Source organism: Monodelphis domestica, chromosome 1, assembly GCF_027887165.1.
Source record: "Monodelphis domestica isolate mMonDom1 chromosome 1, mMonDom1.pri, whole genome shotgun sequence".
Taxonomy (NCBI): Eukaryota; Metazoa; Chordata; class Mammalia; order Didelphimorphia; family Didelphidae; genus Monodelphis; species Monodelphis domestica.
In genome coordinates, this window is record NC_077227.1 from 678,636,828 (window position 1) to 678,662,552 (window position 25,725).

General features: G+C 37.0%; 1 protein-coding gene across 2 annotated transcripts in view; it reads right to left on the minus strand.

Moving 5' to 3' along the window:
* The window catches only part of ADAMTS18 (ADAM metallopeptidase with thrombospondin type 1 motif 18), a 205,783-nt gene that overhangs the window by 107,280 nt on the left and 72,778 nt on the right, over positions 1 to 25,725 (minus strand). For both annotated transcript variants that reach the window (XM_007477046.3, XM_056796391.1), the window contains exons 3-6: positions 21,366 to 21,648; positions 17,348 to 17,541; positions 15,879 to 15,962; positions 1,966 to 2,125 (exon numbers count right to left, since the gene is read on the minus strand). In XM_007477046.3, the coding sequence (XP_007477108.3) occupies positions 1,966 to 2,125; positions 15,879 to 15,962; positions 17,348 to 17,541; positions 21,366 to 21,648 (721 nt within the window). The remainder of the gene's footprint in view (positions 1 to 1,965; positions 2,126 to 15,878; positions 15,963 to 17,347; positions 17,542 to 21,365; positions 21,649 to 25,725) is intronic.

The window sequence follows — 25,725 nt, forward strand, 5'->3', positions numbered from 1 at the left end:
CTCCTTGTGTTAGACTGCCCTCCTTCTTATTATGCCAATGGACAAACCTCGGTTAATGTAAAGAGGCTTAAACTTGAAATGAAAAACTCTGGGTTCAGGGGAGGCATAATCCTGGGCAAAGTATTTAATTATCTAAATCTCAGTTTTTTCATAGGCTTTGCAATTCATTACACATATACAATAATTACCTATTGTATACAAAAGACCTGGACTGAGATCCAGAGGAGTTACTAAGTTTAAATAAAATTGTCTCCTTTTTTAATAGTCCTTAGAGTCTAGTAGATGTTAAGTCTGGTCAATGGAAAGAGAGTGTGATATATTAATTGAGTGCCAGATTTAGGCTTGAATACTGAAGATTTGAGTTCAAATTTAGTCTTAGATACTTTTTAGTTGCGTGATCCTGGGCAAATCACTTAATTTCTGATGGCTAAGTTTCCTCATCTGTAAAATAGGGACAATAATAACACCTACCTCCCTGGGTTGTTGTGAAGATTAAATGAGACAATAATTATAAAATGTGTAATACAGTACTTGGCATATAAGTGCTATATAAATGTTAGCTATTACTATTATTATTACTGTCTGAGCTTAAGAAAGTGACAATCACTTTTTGTACCACTTCACTCCTTTGATCTTCACCCTTACCACAATTTTCTTATCAGTGAAAGGTAGAGATTAGAATTAATGGTCTTGATGGTCCTTTTAAGATCTAAATTCTATGCTCTTCCAGCAACTACAAAACATTCTAGGGACAATAAAGAACCAGAGTGGTGCATTATTAAAAGAATTGTTGTAACAAGACTTGGCTCTGACATTTAGTAACTTTGGACAAATCACTTGCTCTGAACTTCAGTTATCTTATCTTTAAAATGGGCATGAGAAAATATGTGCCACTTACCTTACAAAGGTTCTTGTGAGAACAGTAGTGCATAAACTAGAAATTTTATAATCCAATAGATGCTGAATATTTGCTGACATGATCTAAATCCATAAAATTGAATATTCTTCAGCTGAAAAGAACCTTATTCTAACTGCTCTATTTTCTTATGAGGAAGCTGAGATTGAGAAGAAATCATTTCCCAAAGTCATATAATTACTACTGTTGCTACTTACTACTACTGTTGCTGCTGCCTTCACTGCTTATTGCTACTCCTACTTCTATTGCCACTATTACCACTGATGCTGCTGCTGCCCTCACTGTTTGCTGCTATTCCTGCTATTATTGCTACTATTACCACTGCTGATGCCTCCACTACTGCTGCTATTACAATTTTATTCACTACTGCCACTGCTGCCTTTGTGGCTCCTGCTCTTGCTACTATTACCAATGCTACTACTAGTCCTGCTGCTGCTGCTGCTACTACTACTACTACCACCACTGCTATTACCTTTGATACTGATGCTAATAATAACAATAATATTAGCCATCATATAGTATATTGTTTTTATATAATATAACATATGACACATTAAAGTTTGCAAAGCACTTTGTATATGTTATCTCCTCTGATTTTCTCAAAAATTCTGTGAGGAAGGTATTCTTATTTAACACCATTTTACAGATGTAGAAACAGAGTAAAAGGTTAAGGGGTTTTTATAGTCATCCATTATCTGAGCCAAAATTAGGGTTCAGATCTTTCTGACCCTTGTCCAGTGCTCTATGCCACCACAAATGACAAATTTTAAAGTTTCCTAATTACTTTCTTAAACAATAACCCATGAGGAAAACAGTGCAAGTGTTTATTGTTCCTGTTCTACAAATGAGGAAACTGAGGTTTGGAGAAGCTAAGAAACTTGCCCAAAGTCATACATCTACAAGGGGTATACTTATATTCAAATCCAACTCATTTGGCTCCTAGTACAGGGCACTTTTCACTATATCACACTTCTATTAATTACTAGTTATTGAAAAGAAAAAAGTCCAACCAATATTGAATTTTTGTGAGACAGTTTTTGGTACTATACCTAAAGTGTCACATGGCTCATTCTTCCAGGAACAGATATCCAGTCCTGTTAGTAAAATAGCATGATCATGCCTCTTGTTGTTTTTTCCGATGAGAGCAGACTGCCACTGACAGAAGCTATTCAGAGATTGATCTGCATGGTGATTGATCTGTAATCCACCCTATGAGGAACCCACACAAATTAGAAATATTAATATGCAACAAATGCAACAAGCTAAAACTTGAACTACATTGATTTAGAAGAAGAAAAGTAAAAACAAGTTCACTCTCTTGCTCAAAATAGACTTGATGATTTCAAGACACCACTCCCAAAGTGTCTCTGTGATATGATAATAATCATCATGATTTAAAAAATATCACTCACTCATTACATTATCCTTTGTGCCATACTGATTACTATGATGATTTTTAAAAAATTTTATTTTAATAGTCAATTTAGAATATTTTTCCTTGATTACAAGAATCATGTTCTTTCCCTCCCCTCCCTCCACCCCCCTCCCTTTGGTGATGTATCCTTGATCAAAACCTATTTCCATATTGTTGATGTTTGCATTAGGGTGATCATTTAGAGGCTACATCCCCAATCATATCCCCTCGACCCATGTAATCAAGCAGTTGTTTTTCTTCTGTGTTTCTACTCCCATTGTTTTTTCCTCTGAATGTGGATACCGTTATTTCTCACAAATCCCTCCAGGTTGTTTAGGAATGCTGCATTGACACTAATGGAGAAGTCCATTACATTTTATTGTACCACAGTGGATCAGTCTCTGTACAATGTTCTTCTGGTTCTGCTCCTCTCACACTGCATCAATTCTTGGAGGTCTTTCCAGTTCACATGGAATTCCTCCAGTTCATTATTCCTTTGAGCACAATAGTATTCCATCACCAAGAGATAGCACAATTTGTTCAGCCATTCCCCAATTGAAGGGCATCCCCTCATTTTCCAATTTTTGGCCACCATGAAGAGCGCAGCTTTGAATATTCTTGTACAAGTCTTTTTCCTTATTATCTCTTTGGGGTACAAACCCAGCAGTGCTATGGCTGGATTAAAAGGCAGACAGTCTTTTAGCGCCCTTTGGGTATAGTTCCAAATTGCCCTCCAGAATGGTTACATCAATTCACAACTCCACCAGGAAAGCATTAGTGCCCCCTTTTTGTGTGATGCCTTATTTAGTGGCAGTTTGGATGCAATGAACAAGTTTATGATCCTGAAGTAACAACCAGCAGCCAGTCAAAGGAATTAGGTACGTCACAATTCATGTGTTTCCTCTGAAGGACTGCAAACCTTTAGATGGTGGGATGATGATCTCTTGTGAGGGGAGGATTGAGGTATTCCTGATGGTGATGATATGCTAGTAAGATTAAGGTTTGTTGATCCTGTGACCATGGAGTTAATGTATATACATAATATATCATACATACATATATACATACATGCATAATATATATATACATAATATGTCTTATGTAAAATTATCATACGTATTAAGCTAAGTATACCCATGTATTAGATAAATTATAGTACTAATAGATATTAATGTAATTAGTATAGTTATGAATATGCATCTAGTAATAAGAGTATAATGTATATGAGTTATGCTCTATTCCCCCCCCCCCCCCGACTCTAACTCCCTTGTATTACTTCTTTCCCCACCAGTCCATTTGTTAACCTTCTACTTCTCTATAGGTCGCGAATCAATTCTCTGCCCCCCAATGGATCTGATTGTTCTTCCCTTTTTGAGTCAATTTCAATGCACATAAGAATTAAGTATTTCCTATCTCCAACCTCTTTACCCTTCCAATGTATTGGTGTTCTCTCCCACTCTTGCCATGTACTTCTTTATGACATATAATATAAATTTACCCCATTTTGTCTCTTTTCCCATTTCTCTTAGTATTAACCTCTTTTTTATGTATGTATGTATGTTGATATCTTGGCATTTCATCCTATACAGTTTGTCACTATTTGCTCTAAGTATAATTCTTTCTAGCTACCCAGGTGGTAATAACAATTTTTAAGAGTTACTAATATCCTCTTTTCTTATAGGGATATAAATCATTTCAACTTATTGGGTACCTAATAAAAAAAGGTGTTTTTTTTCTTCTCTCCTTTCTTAATTACCTTTTGTTGATTCTCTTGAATTCTGTGTTTGGGTATTGAATTTTCTGTTCAAGTCCGGTCTTTATGAATGCTTGGAAGTCTTCTATTTTTATTAAATGACCATACTTTCCTCTGCAAGAATATAGTCAGTTTTTCTGGGTAGTTGATTCTTAGTTGTAGACCTAGTTCCCTTGGTTTCCAGAATATTATATTCCATGCTTTTCGGTCCTTCAATGTAGATGCAGTCAGATCCTGTGTTATCCTAACTGTGATTCCATGGTATCTGAATGACTTCTTAGCACCTTGTAATATTTTTTCCTTGGTCTGGTAGTTCTTAAATTTGGCTATAACATTCCTGGGTGTTGTCAATTAAGGATTAAGTATAGGAGGTGACCTGTGGATTCTTTCTATCTCCACTTTTCCCTCTTGCTCTAGAATGTCAGGACAGTTTTCTTGGATAATTTCCTTTAGAATGATGTCAAGGCTTTTTCTTTTGTCATAATCTTCTGGTAATCCAGTAATTCTTAAGTTGTCTCTTTGCAACCTATTTTCTAGGTCTTCCATTTTGTGGATGAGGTGTTTCATATTTTCCTAAATTTTTTAATTCTTTTGATTTTGTTTTATAGCTCCTGCTGCCTTGTGAAGTCATTTGCTTCTAGTTGTTGGATTTTAGTTTTTAAAGACAGAATTTTGTCTCTGGCTTTTTGGTCATCCTTCTCCTTCTGATATTATTTTCTTTGGAAGTCATCTTTCATCTTCTTTGCCTCATCTTTCATCTCCTTTGCCTCATTTTCAAGCTGGTTAATTTTAGCTTTCAAGACACTCTTTTCTGTTTCCAGGTGACTTATTTTGCTTTTTAAGTTATTTTCCCAGTTGTCTTCAGCCTCTCTTAACTGTTTTTTGAAGTATATTTTGAGTTCTTCCAAGGACTGTCCAGTTTGCTGGAGTTTCTGTGTTTTTGCTTGGTGTTCATTGGTCCTCCTCTGTTCTTTTTGCTCTTTGTTCATTGCCTGGATAGAAGTCAATTGTAATTTCTTTTTTCTTTTTCCGTTTTTTACTCATATTTGTAAACCTCAAATTTCCTTAGACTTATAATTGTTGAAAATTTCACCATTGGGATATTTCATACTTGGAAAATTTCTTACTGATAGTCTATTGGAATGGGAACTCCATTGGCATGGGAGGTTCCTTCTCTTCCCTTCTTAAGATTACTTTAGGACAGAAACCCTTTGCTGAACAATGGAAAGGACTTTGACCTATGCTTAAGCATAGAACAGGAATTTCTTTGAGTCTTGATTGATTTAGAATTGATACAATGGAGATACTTGGAATCAATCTCCACCCTATTCAGTCCTAATAGGATTGAGTAAGGGCTGCAGCCTAGATCAAAATTTAATTATTCCAATCTCTACCATACTCAAGTTAACAGGATTTAGAAAGGGCTGTAGCAAAGGAGTATAGATTTAATCATTGGAAAATATGACCTTCAACAGACATGTGCAAAAAGCCAGAAACCTCTGGGCGGTCCTGGGTTAAGCGAGAGCCTCCATTGACAGGGAAATTGATGAAGAGTGATTGGTAGATGTGAGGACTGAGGGGAGGCAACTTGGATGGTGTCCTTAAAGATAGGAGGGTCTGGAGACTGGGGAGGGTGGAGTTTTTGGTCGGTGGTTGCTGGGCTCTGAGGAAGCTTGCTCTGAAGGAAGCTGAAGGTGGGGGCCTCTGAGACTGTTTCTCCATTTTGGACACGTGAGTGAAAGGGACTGATCTCTTTTCTTTGCCCCAGCTATCTAAGGGCTTGGGCCTTTTGGCCCAGCCTAAACAGAAGGGGTATTTAAGCCCTATTCCCTTCTCTCCCCTTTCTCTCTCTATATATATCTCTAATTCCTTTCTTGCTCCTATTGTAATTAAACTCCAAAAAAGGCTGACGGCTGACTTGAGTTTTTCATTTAGGAATTACATAGCTGATTCCTTGGCGACCTTAAATTGATATATATCAGTCTTTTAAAGTGATTCCCTTGTAACATATTTTCCTCCCTTCTCCCCCCAACCTTAATTGCCTGTAGTCTTGCTCCTCTCAATATGTGCTGGATCTATGGGTTTGAGCTGTTCTGTCCTGAAGGGGCTTCTTCTCTGTTCTACTGATTGATCAGGTTAGTCAGATCTTCCCTGGCTGACAGCAGAGGCTGAAAAGGAGCTGGTCTTCCCGCCCTGTTATCAAGGTTGTTGCCTGTAATTTGTTGCAGGCTTTGCCCTTGGAGCTTAGTCAGCAAGGCTCTCAGAGCAGTCTGGGGGAGGGGTGTTGGAGCTTGAGCTTCCCTTCCTTCTGAAGGCTTCTTATTTGCCCTATTGATGAGATTGAGCAAAGCTGGCTATGCCCTGAGACCAAAACCTTGAGAAGGGGGGGGGGGCACAAGATAGAGTGTCTTGCCTGTGACTAGGCTGCCTGCTCTGAGATTCTCCTCCAGGTGCCTCCCTGCCATCTGTGTTCTACACCCTGAGCCTAGCACAGCTATATCAGCAAGGTACTCCCTCTGGACTAGCACTCTTGCCCACCCAGAGATTCCAGCCACCACTGGAGGCTCATCACTGTAGGTGGGGGAGGTGTCCTGGGACCTTCCTTCTTCCTTCCCCTTAAACCCACACATTCTAGAATTCAGGCTGGTGGGGGGGGGCTGCCTTTTAAATTGAGCACAGCAGGAGGGTTCCCTAGATCTGTCCTGTTGTTAGATTTGGTTTTCAGTACCCTCAAAGCATTATGTTTTTTATTCGATGAGGAAGGGTTTGTGGAGGTCTGAGCTTTTGCTCCCTCTAAGCCACCATCTTCACTCAATTCCATCATGATGATTTAGAATAGAGCCAGGCTATACCTCTACTCTGCCCCATTTGTTTCTTTGACTCTTAGGAGCAGTTACATCATATACTTCCCACCTCCACTTTCTACCCCTCAAGACAATAGGTTTAAAGGATTAGGGGGTAATAATAAGAATAACAATAAAACTATCTGTGAGTACTACTTGTATGAATTCAGTGAACAAAGAACATTAAACAATTAGCTGCCCAATGGGATTTGTTTGAAGAAACTTTAAGATGGCCATTCAGAACTCGGTCATTGCCAATTATAGAAGCATTATTCTTAAAGAATCCAGAAAGAATAGAAATTGTGCAACACAACACTTATGGCTGTAAAATCTTCACTATCTATCAAATACCTAGCAAGACACAATTTGGTAGCTAGAATTATACATCAGAAGCTATCTTTCATGGACTCCCAGATGACATATTACCATACTATGAATACCAACCTCAAAAAGTCCTGAAAGAACTTAACCAAGAAACCATACTAATAGTGGACCATTGCCATTGAATAAATAACTGCTCACAATCATTCAAATATAAAAAAATTGAGCAAAAAATTTCAATGGATGTTTCCATAAAAAATACTTATAATCTCCAAGCTACTTGAAATGAAAAATCTCCAAAATATAAAGACCTATAGGATAACAGGTGTGATCACCATCCTGTGGGAATAGAATGAGGTATATCTCATCCATTTTGACCTGTCTGTTGCTAGAGTTGTACTGAGGATGCTTTCAGTGAGCCTTCAGAGGATGATCTTCCATTCTAATATTTTCATTAAGCCACAGTTATTTTATAAACCTGTATGGTAGTCTATAGAACATTAAATAGAAAAAAAAGAATAACAGTAGAATAACAATTTATACTAGGACCATTTCTATTTGAATCCCAAAGAAAAAGGAAAATGATGATGATGGTGGTGGTTATAATTATGATGGTGATGATGACATGAATGCTAAAGGATTTATAAGAGTGATTCAGAATCAAGTTATTATAATCAGAAATTATAGGTTATCCTTAAGGAGCTCACATATATAGATTAATCTAGGTTATAGAATAATTGTATGAAAACTATGCAACAAATCACAATGGGATATACAGTTTTAATATCTATCAGATACCTTTAAAAAGAAATAATCATGTGGCTAGAATTATACACCAAAATTTCAGTATCATTTGTAAACTAATCTGTACACTATAAATATAAACCCAAAAATATCCTTGGGAATTTAGCAAATAAACTATAATGGAACGAATGTATCATGACAGATAGAATGATTGCTCAAAATGACCAGAACATAATATTAATTCATAAAAATTTGAGCATTTTTAGAACATTTTAAAGAGATTATCATCATACTGACTACTCTAATCTCCAAACTACATGGAATGAAATGCTTTCAAAAAACAATCTACATTAACCTCTAAAGTAGGGACTCCTTAAAGATAACCCTTCTGCAGAATAAAACCATGCTTTAATGAGATGAGGTATATAACATCCCTTCTTATTATTTATTACTAGAGTTGTCCTACAGATGTGGTCAGGGAATTTACAAAAGCTAAGATCACATCCTAATACTTTGAATTTAATTATAAAAAAAAAAATCAGTCTTATCCACCACAATAGATTATTTCTATCTTAACCCCATCAGAAAAGGGGAGAACAAGATATCTTATGATGATGATGATGGCAACTGACAATTCTATATTGAGTTTTGCAAAGTGCTTTACTTGTATTCATTTGTGCCTACTTCCTAAGCTCTTGAAAGGGCTCAGGGATGTGTTTACTGAGCCACTATCACTGATCTTTGAAAGATCATTATGAATGGCAGAAATGATACAGGACAGGAAAGGAGCCAATATCTCAGTCAAAAAGCAGAAGAGAAAAAGATGTGTAAACTATAGACTAGTGAACTTGACTTTGATTTTTGGCAAAATTCTAGAAATTTAGTTTCTAGTTGGCAAACTACAGTCTGAGGACCAAATATTTCCCACTACCTGCTTTTGTATAATCAGCCAGCTATAGTTTTATTATTTAAAAATAGTCACAAAAGTCATTCTTAGCTTATTGGTCATAAAAAAAGAAGGCAATGAGATAGAAATGACTCTTGGGTCAGTTTCCCAGCCTCTGTTCTAAAATATATTTTTAATGAGATAGTTAAAGGAAATGATGATAACAAAGAATTAGTACAGCTTCACCAAGAACAGGTCATTTCAGATTAATTTCATTTTCATTTTTGAAGGATAAGTCTAAAAAATCTGCTTTAATGGTCTATCATCTATAGTCAATTCTCTAATTCTGGTTGTACCCCCAAACTGTTCCACACCATTTTTCTTTTTCTGGCTATGTTTTCTCACTTGATCATCCCACCAACTTCCAAGAGTTTAATTATCTTTTCTGGGCAGATGATTCTCAAACTGTGTAACTCCAATTGCCTTTTAGACATTTCAAATGGAACATCCAAGAAACATTTCCAGTCAAGTGGTCAAGCATTTATTAAGTTCCTACTATGAGCTAGCCCAGGGTGTATGAAGAAAGGTAAAAAAAAATTCCTGCCCTCAGGAAGCTTACAACTTAATAGTGGGAAACGATATATACAAATAGATATATAAAGGATAAATTGAGGGTAGTCTCAGAGGGAAGACATGAGCATAAAGGCAGACTTAGAAAGGCTTTTTGCAAAAGTTTGAATTTGAGATGAGACTTGACAGAAGCCAGGGGCGTAAGAAGAAAGAAATGAAGAGTGCAAACCCCCCAGGCATGTGGAGCAGCCAGTGAAAATGTCCAGAGTCAAGAGTGTCTTACAAGGAAAAACAAGGAGGCCAGAATTATTGGACTGTAGATTACAGAGAACATGGAGAGGGAGTTATAATACTGGAAAGGTAGCAAGGCACTAGGTTATAAAGCACTTTAAAAGCTAAATAAAAGATTTTATATTTTATCCTGCAACAGTAGAGGACCATTGCAGTTTACTGAATAGGTGAGTGATGTGGTCTAACCTGCACTTTAGGAAGTCACTATGATATCTGAAATGAGGATGCTTATTTCAATAAGCAGAGACTTGAGCAGGATAATTTACTTGTCCAGGCATTAAATGATGAAGTCCTGCTCCAGGATAGTGGCAGGGTCAGAAGATAGGAGGAAGCATATAAAAGAGATATTCCAAAGGAAGAATTGAGAGAACTTGACAACAGATTGGCTAGAATAGGAGAAAGTGAGAAGTCAAGGATGGCATCTAGAGTGAGAGGTTAGGTGACTGTGAGAAAGGGAGAGATTAAAGAGATTAGTGAGTCCGAATGACAGAGGGACCTCCTTGTGCATAGGCAGTGGTTTTTATTGGAAGAAGAAAAGCCACTTCTTTATACAAGATGGGGGGGGGAGGAATAGAGGAAATAGTAGGTGAAAGCATATCTAAATGAGATGAGATGAGCATAAGGGAGGAAAAGAGAACTCTCAGTGAATGGCTTCAACTTTTCAGTGAAATAGAAAGAGAATTTAGAGGAGATTTGAAAAGGGATTAAAAGCTTTGGAAAAATACTTTAGTGAGTAAAAATTGACTAAGGATGTATAAAAGAATTGTCTCAAAATCTCAAAATCAGCATTTTTTTTAAAAAAGGAACCCATCTTTCTACCTAAATTCATACTTCTTCCAAACTTCTCTGTTCCTGTCAAGGATACTGTTAACCTTCCAGTCTATCAGGTTCACAACCTCCATATTACCCACCCTCACTACACATGCCTAAAGCTTTCCATACCTACCTCTACAACAAATCTCAGGTCTGATTTCTTTCATGTATTTAGTCACCACCTTACTTCACCATCTTATTCTTTCTCTCTCACTTTACCTATTAATGCAATTAGCTAAACTAGTGTCCCTGCCACAAATCTCTCTTCTTTCCAATTCATCCTCCAAACAACTGCCAAAGTAATTTTTCCTAAAGGACATGTCTGACCATTGAATTCACACTAAATAAATTGACTCTATTGACGTTAAGATAAAATAGAAATTATTCTGTTTACTTACCTTTTACACACTGCTCTTTCCTCACTCTGTGATCTAAACAATCTAACCTTCTTATTGTTCCTTTCACACAGAACTCCAATCATTGTGATTTTGCATAGGTCCCATTACATGACTGGAAGGCATCTCCTCCTCCCTGCCACCTCTTAGAATCCCTTATTTCACTCAAACCTAAACCTAAGTATCACCAACATAAAGTCTTTCCTGATCCCCTCAACTCCTAGGGCCTTCTCTCCTAAAATTACCTTCTATTTGTTTTTAATATATGCTGCATATACATATACATTACAGATATGTATATGTACACAGACATATACATATATTGTGCCACATATTAGAATGCAATCTCCTTGAGGGGAAGAACTATTTCATTTTTGCTTTCATAGCCTCAGTCCCTGGTCGGTGGTGGGTGCTTAATAAATGTTTGTTAGGTAATTAATACATCCTCTAGATTTTATGAAAGCATTTGGCAAAAATCTCTCAAGCTATTCTTATGAACAAAATGGAGAAAAGTGGATTATTGATAGTGTAATTAAGTTGATTCAAGGACTAGTTAAAAGGTTGAGAGTAGTCAGCAATGATTTTTCCTACTGACTTGGAAGGAGGCCTCCAGGAGAGTACTCCAAAAGATCTAGGCTTGACCCTGTGCTATTTAACATTTTTATCAATAATCTAAAGAAAGGCTTGGAAGGTATGATTCTCAGATTGACAGATGATATAAAACTAGAGGTGATAGCTAATACAGTAGATAATAGAGTCAGGATCCAAAAATAGTGATAAATGTAACCCTCGTACTTAGATTAAAGAAAAAATAAAACAAGGAAAAGTACAACTTCGATAGCAATTTATGTGAAAAAGATCCTGGGGTTTTAAAGGATCTCACACACAATGAGTCCAGTGTGGTAGGGCAATCAAAAGAATTGCTGGGCTCCAAAGAGAAAGGCATAGTAACCATAATGAGGCAGGTGATAGTCCTACTATATTCTGCCCTGGTTTGACCACTTCTGTACCATCGTGTTCAGATATAGGCATCATATAGGAGGAAGGTTAATGATGAGCTCAGAAAAAGTTGAATAGGATCTTGAGAATATTCTATATGTTAAAGAAACAGGAGATTTTTAGCCTAAAGAAGAAAAGACTTAATAAGAAATTTAAGGATTTCAAGTTGCCCCTATCTCAACTACTTTGAAAATATGGAGATGGAATATTGGGTTCCAGGGGTGTGGGAAATCACATAAGGAAATATATAAACATATATTAAATATGCATAATCAATCTATGGGACATATATATTAAATATATGACACATAGGAAAAACTTCCTAACAGTTAAAACTATCCAAAATTAGAATGGGTTTTCTCAGGAAGAATGAGTTCTTCTTCATTGGAAGTCTCTAAATAACCACTTTTTAGGTATATTGTAGAGAAATATAGATTAATTTTACTCTGAGGTTACAGTGGAAGATTCCTCTGGGAATGGACCTTCTTGACCATTGGTATGTCCTAGTTTGTGGCCAAAACAGTTCAGGAAATGCTATGTGAAGCTATTTGGTCTTATTGAAGACTGTACATGAGTCTCATGACTATATATCATGAAAATTTTCTTCAAAAAAAGAACTAGGAAAATATTGGACCTAGAGGACAATAAATATCATCATGTGAAGTGAAATTGACTTTAGCAATGAATGACTAATCACTGATGGGAAAATTACTCCTGAATCAACTATCTGGGTATATGGAAAGTAGGTGATATAAAATATAGAGCACTGGATCTGGATTCAGAAAGTTCTGAGTTCAAATCTAGCCTCAGAAAGTTGCCAGTTCTGTGACCCTGGGCAATTCAACTAACCTCCATTTGCCTAAATTTTCCACTCTGTAAAATGATGATAATAAAGCACCTATCTTTCAAGGTTAGGAAAGGATCAAATGAGATAACATTTGTATAGTGCCTGGCACACAGTAGGCATTATTATTATATTCATTGCATTGAATTTTTAGAGGAAAGAACAAAATTAATATAAAGCAAAAGAATAAAAATGAAGAATCCTTAATATATATATTTAAATAACTACAATAGGAACTGTTCAAACTGAGCATGAAGAGACTGAGACATAGGATAACACAGGCAATAAATGGAGATATAATTGAACTCAGATCCATCTTTCCCCCGGATTCTACTGCATTTTGTACCAATGGAAAGCATAGCCACATTGGAGAGATCACTGACATATCCCTTGTGCCTCACAAACCATAGGGCCTCTTGTAGGTAGGTGTTTAATAAATGTGTATTGCATTGAATTCAACTAAATTCAAAGATGAATTCGACACACCCGACTGAGAATATAAAATGTATTTATATAGCTTCCAGAAGAAATATGTCAAATTTAGTAGGGCCACATTTTAATGTTGCTGACATCTGTTTACCCAAATACCATTTCCTAGTTTCACAGAGCACATGAAAGCCAGAGTGGGCTCCTTCCAACTTCAAAACCCTTGCCGTTTCCATTACTCCATGCTGCTTGCTGATGCCATAAGGCAGAACCACATCCGTCCCCCCTCCCCAAACACACATACCCATAATTATAAGACAGCATGTTAAACTTTATATGAGGTTAATAGTTTGACATCTTTTCTGTTCAAAAGCGGAATGTGATGCCTTAGGCAGCAGTGAATTCTGCCGCTTTGGAGATCTACAAGAAGAAACTGGACAGATATTTGCTAGGGCTGTTTCCTTGCTTTTCACAAACAAAACACTCCATCTCTTGACTGGGCAATTTCTCTGCCTGTCCCTCATACTTGGAATGTTCTCCCTCCTCAGCTATATCTAAGGATTTCTCTGGCTTCTTTTTAATAACTAACTAAAATTCCATTTTCTACAGGAAACCTTTCCCAACTCCTCTTAATTCTAGTGCCTTCCTTCTCTTGATTATTTCCTATCCATTCTGTATATAACTTGTTTGTATATATTTGTTTGCTAGCTGTCTCCCTGCGTTAGATCATGAACTCTGTGAGGACAGAGACTGTCTTTAACTTCTTTTGTATCCTCAGCACTTAGCACAGTATTGGGCACAAAGTTGGTAATTAATGTTGACTGACTGACTGAAAAAGGAAATTCCTATGGAGTACCAGTCTGGTCTGTTGCAGTTCTTTACCTTTCTTGTGTCCAAGCCCGCATCATTAGTCTTGTGAAACCTATGAACTCCCTTCTAAAAATAATGTATGAAATAATCAAAGGAATTGCTTGATTTTATTTAGATGGTAATAAGGGGAGAAAGATGCATTTTATTTTCCTTCCAAATTGATCCTCATCAAAAATCTATCCACAGACCCTTTTAGGGGTCTGTGAATTCCAAATTAAGAACTCCAGGTATAGGTGATCTCTAAGGCCCCATCTAACATTGAATTTTGTGTTTCTATAATTTTTTATTTGATTTTATGAATTCTAGAATCCTACATTTTAAAGAAACCTCAGAATTTAGCATATTTAGCCTATTGCTTGAAGTTATTGGCTCTGCTGTACATAAATTTCCTGTTAAAATGTTTCTTTATTTTGAGGAAGAACAGCTAAGAATCTCTGAACTGTTAGCCATCTCCTCCCAACTGTCTACTAGTTTAGAAATTTAAGAAATAAGGACACAGTCCCTTGGGGAAGATGGTTTCTATCCATTCAACTGTTTGGTTGAAAGACTGAATTTCAATGATATTTGTTGAATTTCTTCCAAGACCCCTATTCCAGGCAGTAGGTACGATATAGAATTTAAGATATGGTATCTGCCTTCATGAGGTCCATGGTCTAGTAATGAGACTTAACTCATAAAAACCTCAACAGGTAACTATAATACATAATATTCCATGATAAGTGAGAGAGAAAAATTCAATGAACTGCTTTGTAAATCCAAGGTGGAGCACATTGTTTGTTGAACTGCTACATACACATATAATACACTCACACAGACACACATATATAAAAATACACATATATAAAATACACATACAAATATAACCCATTCCTATTCCTGAATCCTGATTCAGTTGTAAAATGGATTTTAACAATTTAATGGAAGGATGAACAGCCTTTCAAAAAATTCTCCATTGTGTGAAAGTCTCATGACTTTAATACATGGACATTCCCAAGAATTAGGGAAGGTTTAGAAAAGAGCCTCTAAGATGTAGCTACCCCTGACTTTATTACTCAGATCTTCCCATATTTTTACTATATTCTGGCTGTTCAAGGCACAGCCTAGTATGTATAAGACTCTCCTGTAATTTATACAACACAGAGAAATACACACTGTGAAAGCCATTAAGTTGACCCGACTCCTAAGATCCACAATGCTCTGCCACAAGATGGTCTCCACTTGGATCTTTTACTCTTCTTTACTTGGATCTTTACTCTTCCAGTTAGCTGCACAGCCTCTAGGCTATGCATAAGGACTAATATAAGGAAGATTATCTCAGACACCAGGATTCTCCTTGTTTTCATCAACTTCCCTCAGGCAGCCTGCAGGCAAGAGGGCAAGGTGGTACCATCCTTTGTGATGATGGCAACAGCTGCTGCCTTTCTGCTCACACAATTCTTCTGCTACATATGTGTAAACATATGGTGCCTAGTGTAGTCCAAGGTAAACAGTAAATTCTGAAAAATTGTAGTTTCTTGGTTATTTTCATCAAGCAACTAGTCAGTGAGCATCTATTACTAGTGCTGACTACTAATAATCATCTTCCCTCTTTCTTAAGCATGTCTGTAATGATCATGGGACCCTTATACAAAGGAAAAAAAATTTAAGGGCTGTTCATCCTGCCATCAGATTGGCATAATCTATTTTACAATTAAATTGGGATTCAGGGATGGGGATAGGGTGGATGCGTAACTGTGTGCATCAGGGAACCGGCAGTCTACCAGAATGATATAAGATCATGTCCCAGCACTTACAGGTTCATGTTCCAGGAGAAGGAGGCTCACCACAACAATGTTTATGTCACTTCCAATGGTCCCATCTTTAAAAAGGCTGGAAACCTGATTGAATAATGAAAATACAACACAATCCAGTAAGAAAAGACTAACTTTTTCCTAAAGAGAAAAGAAAAATTACCTACTTAATATCAAAGTATAATGGGAATAAATTTTATTGCTGAAAATCAGAACTCAAATGCTTGTTGCATTCATTTATTCAACATTAAGTACCTTGTGGAGATACATGCTAAAGGTTGGGGGATAGAGAGATAAATAGATGAATAAGATATAGTTCTTTACCTTAAGTAGCTTATAGTTTAGTAGAGAATTAATAAAATTACACAAATAATAACAGCTAGCATTTATGTAATCACCTTAAAGTTTGCAAAGTATTTTATAAACATTTTAAACCCACAATTTCCCTGGGAGATAGGTGCTATTATTATCCTTATTTTGCAAAATGGAAAAACTGTAGCAGATAAGAGATTAACTAACTTGCCCAGGATCACACAGGCAGTAAGTATCTGAGGCAAGATTTGAATTCAGGTTTTCCTGAATCCAAGTCCAGTGGTCTAATCACTGCGCCATTTAGATGCCTGTGATGATTTCTGGTTAGTCAGGGAAAGCTTCATGGTGAAACTAGCACCTGAGTTAAGCCTTGAAGCAATGAAAGACTTTCATCAAGTAGAAGTGAAGTTGGAGCCTGGTTTGAGGTAGGAGGGACATTGTATATAAAGTATAGATATGAGATAATGTAGAATAAGTATAGCATCACCAGTAGGTCTATTTAGCTGGACTATAAAATGCAAGATGGAAAATAGTGAGAAAAAAGCCTCTATAGTGCCTGGTATCAGGTACTTAATAAATGCTTGTTGATTCATAGATTGATTTACACCAATGAGACTCTGGATCAACATTTTAAAATAAATTTTTGTACTAAAAACATATTTTAAAAATATCTTTATGTCCATGAATCATCTGCAAAAGTTCTAATTCTCTTCTTCCTAGAAGGAAGGAAGGAAGGTAGGAAGGAAGGAAGGAAGGAAGGAAGGAAGGAAGGAAGGAAGGAAGGAAGGAAGGAAGGAAGGAAGGAAGGAAGGAAGGAAAGAGGAAAGATGGAAGGAAGACAGAAGGAGAGAGGGCAGAGAAGAGTAAAGGGGGAAAGGGAACAAATATTTAGGAATTACCTACTATGTTGAAGGCACTGTGCTAAGGAAATAGTATCACATATTTGATCCTCACAGTAATTTTGGGAGGTAGATACAATTATTATCTCCATTTTACAGTTGTGGAAACTGAGGCAGACAAAGGTTAAGTGGTTTGTCCAGTTCATACAGCTAGTACATGTCTAAGGCTAGATTTGAACTCACATCTACCTGAATCTAGGTCCAGTACTCAATTCTCAGTACAGAGGTTGAAAGTTTGGGGTCAATCCTTCTGGGACTTACCATATTCATTACAGTTAGGATGTATGTGGTCACGTTTTCTTTTCCATGTTTTTCCACCATTTTCTTATCAGCCACAACTAGAGTTTCCACGTTGAGCCCTCGCTGAGCTTTCCCAGCAGACCTTCTAAGCCTTCCAGTGCTGACATATTCATCCACCCTTACATAGGTATCATCTGTGGGAGGCTTGGGGGCATCTGTAAAGAGATAAAGCCACTTTGACAAAGAGTCCAGAGGGAGCACATCTCCAAAGAACAGTGATGGCTGTAGGAAGATTCAAGCCTGATGACCACCACCATGTGCTGGAGAATAGCGTCTATAAAAATCCTTCCTGCTTCAGAAAGAGGGGAAAAATGGAGACAATTCAAAGGAGCTGAATAATTCAAGAGGAAGATATGGTCTAAAATTCTCCCTCTATTTCTGGGTAGGAGGAATCCCAAAAGTCTATTATTTAAATTCTATTGAGGGAATATATTATAACAGTTTAGCCCCTTTTAGGCTGAGCAGCCATCACAGTTATCTAGTCTCACTACTTAAAGTGTACAGGGCACCTCTATACCATTTCCTCTTGAACCTCCATCTCTATCACTCAAACTTTTCTCTAAGCACACACCAACCCAATTTGCCCAGAACCTTGCTTACTTTATTGTATCCATTGAAATTCTGCTCTTTGTCCACTAATCCCTCAACATCCAAACTTTCCCCCCCAAAATTCAAATCAATTTATCAGGAATCTGCTCTACCCTTGCAATTCCTCACGGCTTATTCATTACTCTCTCCCATTCTCCCAATTCACAGGTCCAAGCTGAGGGTTAGACAGACTCCTTGTTCCCTTCTGCTGCTTCCACGTTTCCACTACCACTAACCTTCAATGACCTTTCCTTTTATTAGAGCTCCAGTCAATTCATTTATACCACACTCTATTGACCCACAGGCAGTTGACGTGCATCATTTTTCCAACTGTTTAAAGAAATGAATTTATTGTCTTTCTCTCTGCCTCATCTCTAGCCACCAACCCTGAGGTTTAATAATCATGTTAATGACCCCTCCAGCAAACTAACCTTTCTAATCCTCAGCCTCCTCAAGTACAATTAGCTCCTTTTCTATCAACTTCAACTCCACACCAACATAGTGACACACTTTAAACCTGAACCTCAACAATCTCTTAGAGTTGTACTACCCACACGATTCAGAACTTCCCAATTCCTCTTCAACCATAATCTCTTATTCTACGTGTGATATATTCCCACAGTATGTCCACTCTTTTCTCTTATCTTGGACTTCAATCTTTGAACCTTTCCTATTCTCTCAAACATTCTCCCCAATTTTTGCCTTCAAGCACATTCACCTCATTCTCCTTTTACCTCTCTTAGTGATGCTTCTCTTTTCTTTTGTTGGCTCTTCATCCACTTATAAACCTTTAATTAAGGCAGGAATTCTTAACCTTTTTCAGGTCAAGGACTCTATTAATAGTCTGGCACAGCTTAAGACCTCTTCCCCGAATAAATGCATAAAAAATGCAGAGGATTACAAAGGAAATTAATTATGCTGAAATACAGTTACTCAATTTTTTTTTAAGTTCAAGGGCCCAGGTTAAGAACCCCTGCTTTAAGATCAATATTTCCAAAAAAGCCTATTCTGGGTCCTTTTCTTTTCTTTCTTGACACTCTCCCTTGGTGATCTTATTCACTACTCCAACTTCAATCATGACCTCTATGAGGGAATGTAGTAGGATGCAAAGAGAGCTGATTTGGGAACCAGAGGAATTGGGTTCAGAATATGCCTCTGATGTTTATCTATTATGTGACTTTAAATAAGTATCTTAACTACAATCTGTCTCATGTTCTTCATATGTAAAATGAAGGAGATGGATGTGATGAGGTCACTTCCAGCTTAAAATCTAGTATTCTATGACCCTGTGCAGATAATCCCTAAATATCATTCTCTGGCCCTAATCTCTCTCCTCTGAGCTATAGAACCATCTCCCTAGTGGCCTGCAGGCTGGACTTCCTATAGACACCTCAAATTTAGAATGTCCAAAAACAAGCTATCTTTGCCCTTAAATCTGCTTCTCTTTCTGGCTTCACTTTTTCTGCATGCGGTACCAACAAAAGCCAGTCGCACATATTCAATACCTTGACATTAATGCCAATTCTTCCTTCTTCTTTGACTTTCATGTGCAGTCATTTACCTGACCCTATCAATTTCATCTCCATAATCTTTTTCCAGCTTTCCTTTTCTTATCTGCCTCAACTACTGTAATAGCCTCTTTATATGCTTTCTCACTTCTCTCAATATCAGAATAATCCTTCTTATATAAAGATTTGGTTATGTCATTCTGTGGCTCAAAAATCTTTCAATCTTTCCCTGCTGCCTACAGAATAAAGTTCAAAATCCTTTGCCTAGCATCCAAGTCCTTCTACAACTTGGCACTACTTAATATTTCCAGTCATCTTATATTACATCCCTCCATGATCTCTATGCTCCAGGTAAATTGGATCTATAGTCGTTCCCTAAACTTTTTTTAAGGCATCCATACCTATCCTCATACTGTTCCTAATGCTTGGGATATTTCTTCTCTCTCTCATTTTTTGCCTAGTGAATAACCTCTTATTCATTAAAAATCCAACTCATATATAATCTCCTCTAGAGAGATTTTTTCATCCCAATGACTAGGAACAGCCTGTCATTTCAGACTTCAACTTTGTCTTGGACAGCTATAATGATCCTTATCATACACTGCCAAGTAGAGTTATTTTTATTTGTGCTGTATTCAAGCAGTAGACATAGATTCCATGAGGTTGGATATCATGCCATCTGAATTTTATTTCTCCCTCAGCAACTAGCAGAAGACCCTGCACAGTAGATACTTAATAAATTGGCTGTTGTAAATATAAAATCTTCTCTTTGGCATTCAAAATCTAGCCTCCTGTTACTTTTTCCCATCTTCTTACATTTTACTCTTTGCCAGGTACTCTTCAATCCAATGACACTGACTTTCTGACTGTTTCACAAGCAAGACACTGAGTCTTTGAACTCTAGAAATTTTCTCTGACTGTTCCCATGCCTGATATACTCTCCTTCCTTACCTTCATCTACTAGTTTCCCTGGCTTCCTTAAAGTCTCAACCAAAAGCTCATCTTTTATAAGAAGCCTTTCCTAGCCCCTTTTAATTCTTGTGCCTTTCTTCTTTTAATTATTTCCTTTTGATTCTATATAATGTATTTGGTCATACTGTTTGCTTCTTGTCTTCCTCATTAGGTGTGTGTTCCTTGAAAGTAGGTATGGTTTTTTGGCCTCTTTTTGTATTTCCCAGTACTTAGCACAGTGCCTGGCACACAGTAGATGTTTGTTGACTAGCTGTCTGCCAAAACTTCAATTTTTTTGAAGGTAATGATAACAACTCCACAATTTTCTCATAATTTTGTTCAACGTACTCATCTTAAAAATTGGGAAACTGAGACATAGAGGAGAAACAACTTGTCCAAGATTATAGTTGTTCCAAAGAAAAATATCAATACATTTTTAAATGATTACCCAGATTTTTTTCCAAGAGGGCCAGATTTTGGTTTTATTCCTATAGTTTTGGTCTTAAGCTGTTACCATCAATAATAGCCTTCCGCCTGAAACCACTCAAAGCACTTTGTTTTGAATTTCTTTAATGAGGCTAATTACATAATACATTATCATATCTGTAGTCACATTTTATTTTCTTAGTAGGTAGTAAACTTCATTAGCAGAGGAACTGTGAAGTACATTTTAACTAAATTTTCTATCTTCACTCAAGCATGGCCCAGTGCTTTTTACACAGTAGATACTTGATAAATGTTTGTTATACAGTTGTATTTATTGTACATCCATCCCAATTTCTAATGGATTCCCTTGAGTGGGATTATACATTTTAAGCAAGCAGCCCCACTCCCAGTCATGTCAGCACTTCTGTCTGCCCTTATGCAAACACAGACACGTCTGCGCAGGGTCCACATTTAAAACTAGAACAAGAGAATGTTTCCTTACATACATTTCTTGCGCCTTCCACAAAAGTGCTGCTTTTGCAACCTTCGATGCTGGGAAGGCTTCTCTGGGCTTGGAGGCTCCTGGGGGTTCTGACTCTGGGGATGAGCAGGCAAATGCAGACTGGATCCAGGGAAGCCCTGATACCGCTGTATTTTCTCCTCTGCTGTTCTTTTGTACAGTACGTGAGGATGATGGCCTGTGGGAGAGGTATAGTTGTGTTCCTGGGCTAGCAGCATTGGCAATGGAGAGATGAGGAACTCATTTTCTTGGGTCCTGATTAGACCTGACTAAAAAAATGCAAATAAAAATGCAAATAAAGGCTATTTCTTTACCATATGACTTATCCCTAAATGTATTATTTTCTCTATTTGAAGTTGTCCTAGCTTCAATATAATCCAAATCTCTTATATATAGACATTCACAAAAATCACCCATTCAACAAACATTTGAGCATTTGTCCTGTTTTGTTTTGCATTTTGTCTCCATGAGGACAGTTGTAATAATTTTATATATACTGTTATACCTTTTTCACTGCAACATTCTCCATTGTGGTTTCTATATATTTCAGGTTAGCATAAGAAATTAAATGAGAACTTTTGGGAAGTTTTGCAGAAGCCATGGATGACACAGAAAAATTTAGAAACAATTTAGTCTGTTGACTAAATATTCAGCCCAAATTTTGCAAAAAGGTACTATAAACACCCCAGAAAGGAAAAATAAAACAAGTCAGCCTTCTTCTTTGGTACAAAGGGAGGGCCAAAATATTTTCCTTGGATTTTCCAGATGATGGGGATGCTGCACCCCCATGATGTGGAAGGGATACTTGTACATATTTATATAATTGTAAGTAGACTGCAATTTGGCATATGGAACTCCTGGCAGGCAAATTCTTTCTTCCAATGCAGATCATCAAATTATACTCTTACTTACCTGGAGCACTGGGAGTTTAAGTCACTTGCCCAGGATTACAGTATAAATAGATCCTCAAAGAAAGAACTTGAGCTCAACTCTTTTTGAACCTGAAGCCTGCTCTTTATTCAACAAGCATTTTGACTTGAAGTTAGAATATCTTGAGCTCCAACCTGACCTCAGGCACTTCATTGCTCTGTGTCCCTGAGCAACTTAAATTTGTTTTAACTCCCTGTGCCTCATTTTCCCTATCTGTAAACTGTAGATAATAATAGCATCTACCTTCCAGGGTTGTTTTGAGGGTCAATGAGAGAAAATTGGGAAAGTGCTTTACAAACCTTAAAGCTTTCTATAAAAGTTTTATAAAGTTTTCTCTTATTACCAAGCACCTATTATGTTTCAGGCACTGTGCTAAGCCATAAGTTTCCAAATTATCTCAGATAACAATAGCAGTAGTAAAATAATAATAATAATAACAATAATAATAATAATAATAATTAAAGCTTCCATTTGTAGGGTGCTTTTTTGTATATACAATATATGCAACTGAGAAAAGCCTCTCCACTATCGTCTTATGTTCCCTCCCCCTATGTAGAGAGAGCAAGGGATAACAGAAGGACAGTTTGCATATTGGACAGATGGACTAGGATCTATACTTTGAGAAGTGAGTTTACGTTGATCCACTAGAGTAGTAAGATATTAAAAGTCCACCTTTCTGTAGCACTTTTCACTTCGTGAGCTAATTCCCTCCCTACGGTTTTGTAAAATAAGAATAGTAGAAGAATTCTCACTCATCTATTATGGAGGAGAAAATGGAGCCTCAGAGAGGTCGTGATTTCCCTGATGTCACACAGGCAGGAAGTGTCAGGGCCAGGACTGGATGAGTTCTGATATTTCAAATACAATGTTCTTTCCATTACACATACTACTTCTTCCATCCCTGCCAGGATGCATGAAAATAATGGTGATGGTGGTGATCAATCAACAAATATTTATTGTTATGTCTCTGCTATGTGCCAGTCAATGTCCTAAACCCTGCAGACACAAGTAGAATGAATGAAGCAATGCCCACTTGTAATGATGATAACAATCTAGTTGTATGATGCTTTAAAGGTTTGAGAAGGCCAGACCCAGGGTATGCAAGACATGGGGTGATTCTAGAGAGAAAACTGGGTGTGTTTATTTCATTGAAAAATATCTTATTGAGGGATCTCAGATCATGCCTGAATTGTGAAGTCTTGCCATAGAATCACAGAATTCTAGAATGTGGAGATCAAAGGGACTTGAAAGAGACTATAGAATAGCTTTCACAACCATGGTATAAGTCCCTCACAATTAGATCCAGAGATAGAGGTCCAGAAAGAAGTTATTGGCCTCATGTCATGCAATAAATTGGTAGCAAATCTGGGATTCAAAACCAGATCCCCTTTACTTCATTCCCAGAATTCTTCCCATTATACCACATTGCCTCTATCTATCCATTCCCTACCTACTATTTGCATTCAAGCTGGGCTAGAGGTATGGTGTACTGGTAAAGGAGTATACCTAAGTATCTCTGACACACTTTTAAATTTAATCTACAATATTAACATTTTCTTAAGTTTGAACAATTAATAAATTAAGTCCAATTTGTAATATTTGCTCATTCTAAGTGCTCACACTGAAAATTTATCAAACCACTCAAGCTGGTTCCAGCACCTTCCTTCAGGAGAGGCAATAACCAAGAGCAGGAGTGAGAAGATTTGAGTTTGGACACTAGCTCTGCCTACTAACCACCTGGGTGTTCCAGAGCAAGTCCCTTCCTCTTCCCTGGGCTCCAGTTTCCTCTTTTGTAAAATGAAGGGTGTCGAATTCAATAATGTTCCTTTTATATGACAGTGATTCCATAGAGGCCACTGAATAGACTTTTATAGCTAGAAGGGATATTGGAAACCATCGTTCCGCCTCTTTGTTTTTTTGATGAGGAAATTGTTTTTGCCTTTCTTTGTAATCCCCAGCGCTTAGCACAGTGCCTGACATATTATAATAAATTGACTTTAGGAAACTAAGGTCCACAGAGGGGAAGTATTTGTCAAAGGTGGTAAGATTATTAAATTGCAGCATGGGGTTTCAGATCCAGGTCCTGCCTTCTAGTCTTGTGCACCCTCAGGTCTCTTCCATCTCTTATTCTATGATATTTTGGAACATGTTGCCATGGGGGTTTATTGAGTTTTGAAGTTTATTGAGAAAAACCTTATACATTTTATGCTGATATTCCAGACCTGAAAAGTAACACATTAATAAAATCACTGCCAGATGTCTGAGTCCCTAGTTAAAAACAGGGGTGATCACTAATTCTTTCCACATTGGACAGTCTCACTTAACCCAGAACTTCTCAGCTCCTCTCCAGGGTAAGGACTCTGCCTCCCTAAGTGGTTTCCACTCTTCAATCTATTGCCCCACTTCCCCCCATTCCACTTAAGGCCCTTGTAACTTTAATTCCATAATTATTTGCAGGGCTCAAAAGTTGAATTGAAGAGTAAAGATCAGAAGGAGGTCCTACTGGCATACTCTTTCTCTGTGAAATCTAAGCATGGTTTTTATATTGGGGAAAGGAAATAAAGAGTGGGGAGGGAGGAAAGGGAGAAGAGGAGCAGAGTAGAGACTCTGACACCTCTCTGGATGACCACTGCTGGTGAAAGGATTAAAAAAAAAACTACTGTACTTCCAAAGCTGAGGAAAGTCATTTAGTATCACTTGATAGAATCTAGAGGTTAAGGGTTCTTAGAGATCCTCCAATTCTTTAATTTTACAGAGGAAGAAAATGAAGCCAAAGGAATGGAAAGGATTTTCTCAATATCCCATGGACTGAGATTTGAAACCAGGTTCTAAAAAGAATTCATTCAACATATAATAATTTGAGGTTCGGCACAAATATAGAGTGCAAGAAGATGCCACTGGAATTTAATTCAACCAGTGTAATTCTATTCAACAAACAACTTTAGTGCCTATGAAATCTTTTACAGTTTATAGTGAAAAAAGATCTGATGATCTTAGTGGGTTACAGAATCAGTATGAGATAATGACAATCCTTAATGGACAAAAAATGTAAATGGTATCTTTGGCTACATTAAAAAAAAAGGAAAAGTGTTCATAAGAAAATGTATTTATTATACTATCATATCTTGTTTAAACCAAAGCTAGAGAATTTTGTTCATTTTTGGACTTCATGTTTCAAGAAAAGCATTACCAAGACAAGAAGACAAATAGTTTAGAAACTAGATCTTCTAATCATTCAAAATAACTGGAAGTGGTTAGCCTAGAAAAAGGAAAACTTAAATAGGGCATAGTAACTACCTTCAAGAATTTCTAAGGCTGGATAGATAAAACATTTATTGTCACCTCCATATTCTAAGGAAATATCAGGGAAAAACTTTTATGTAGGAGATATAACTTATAATAAAAATAAATGCCCA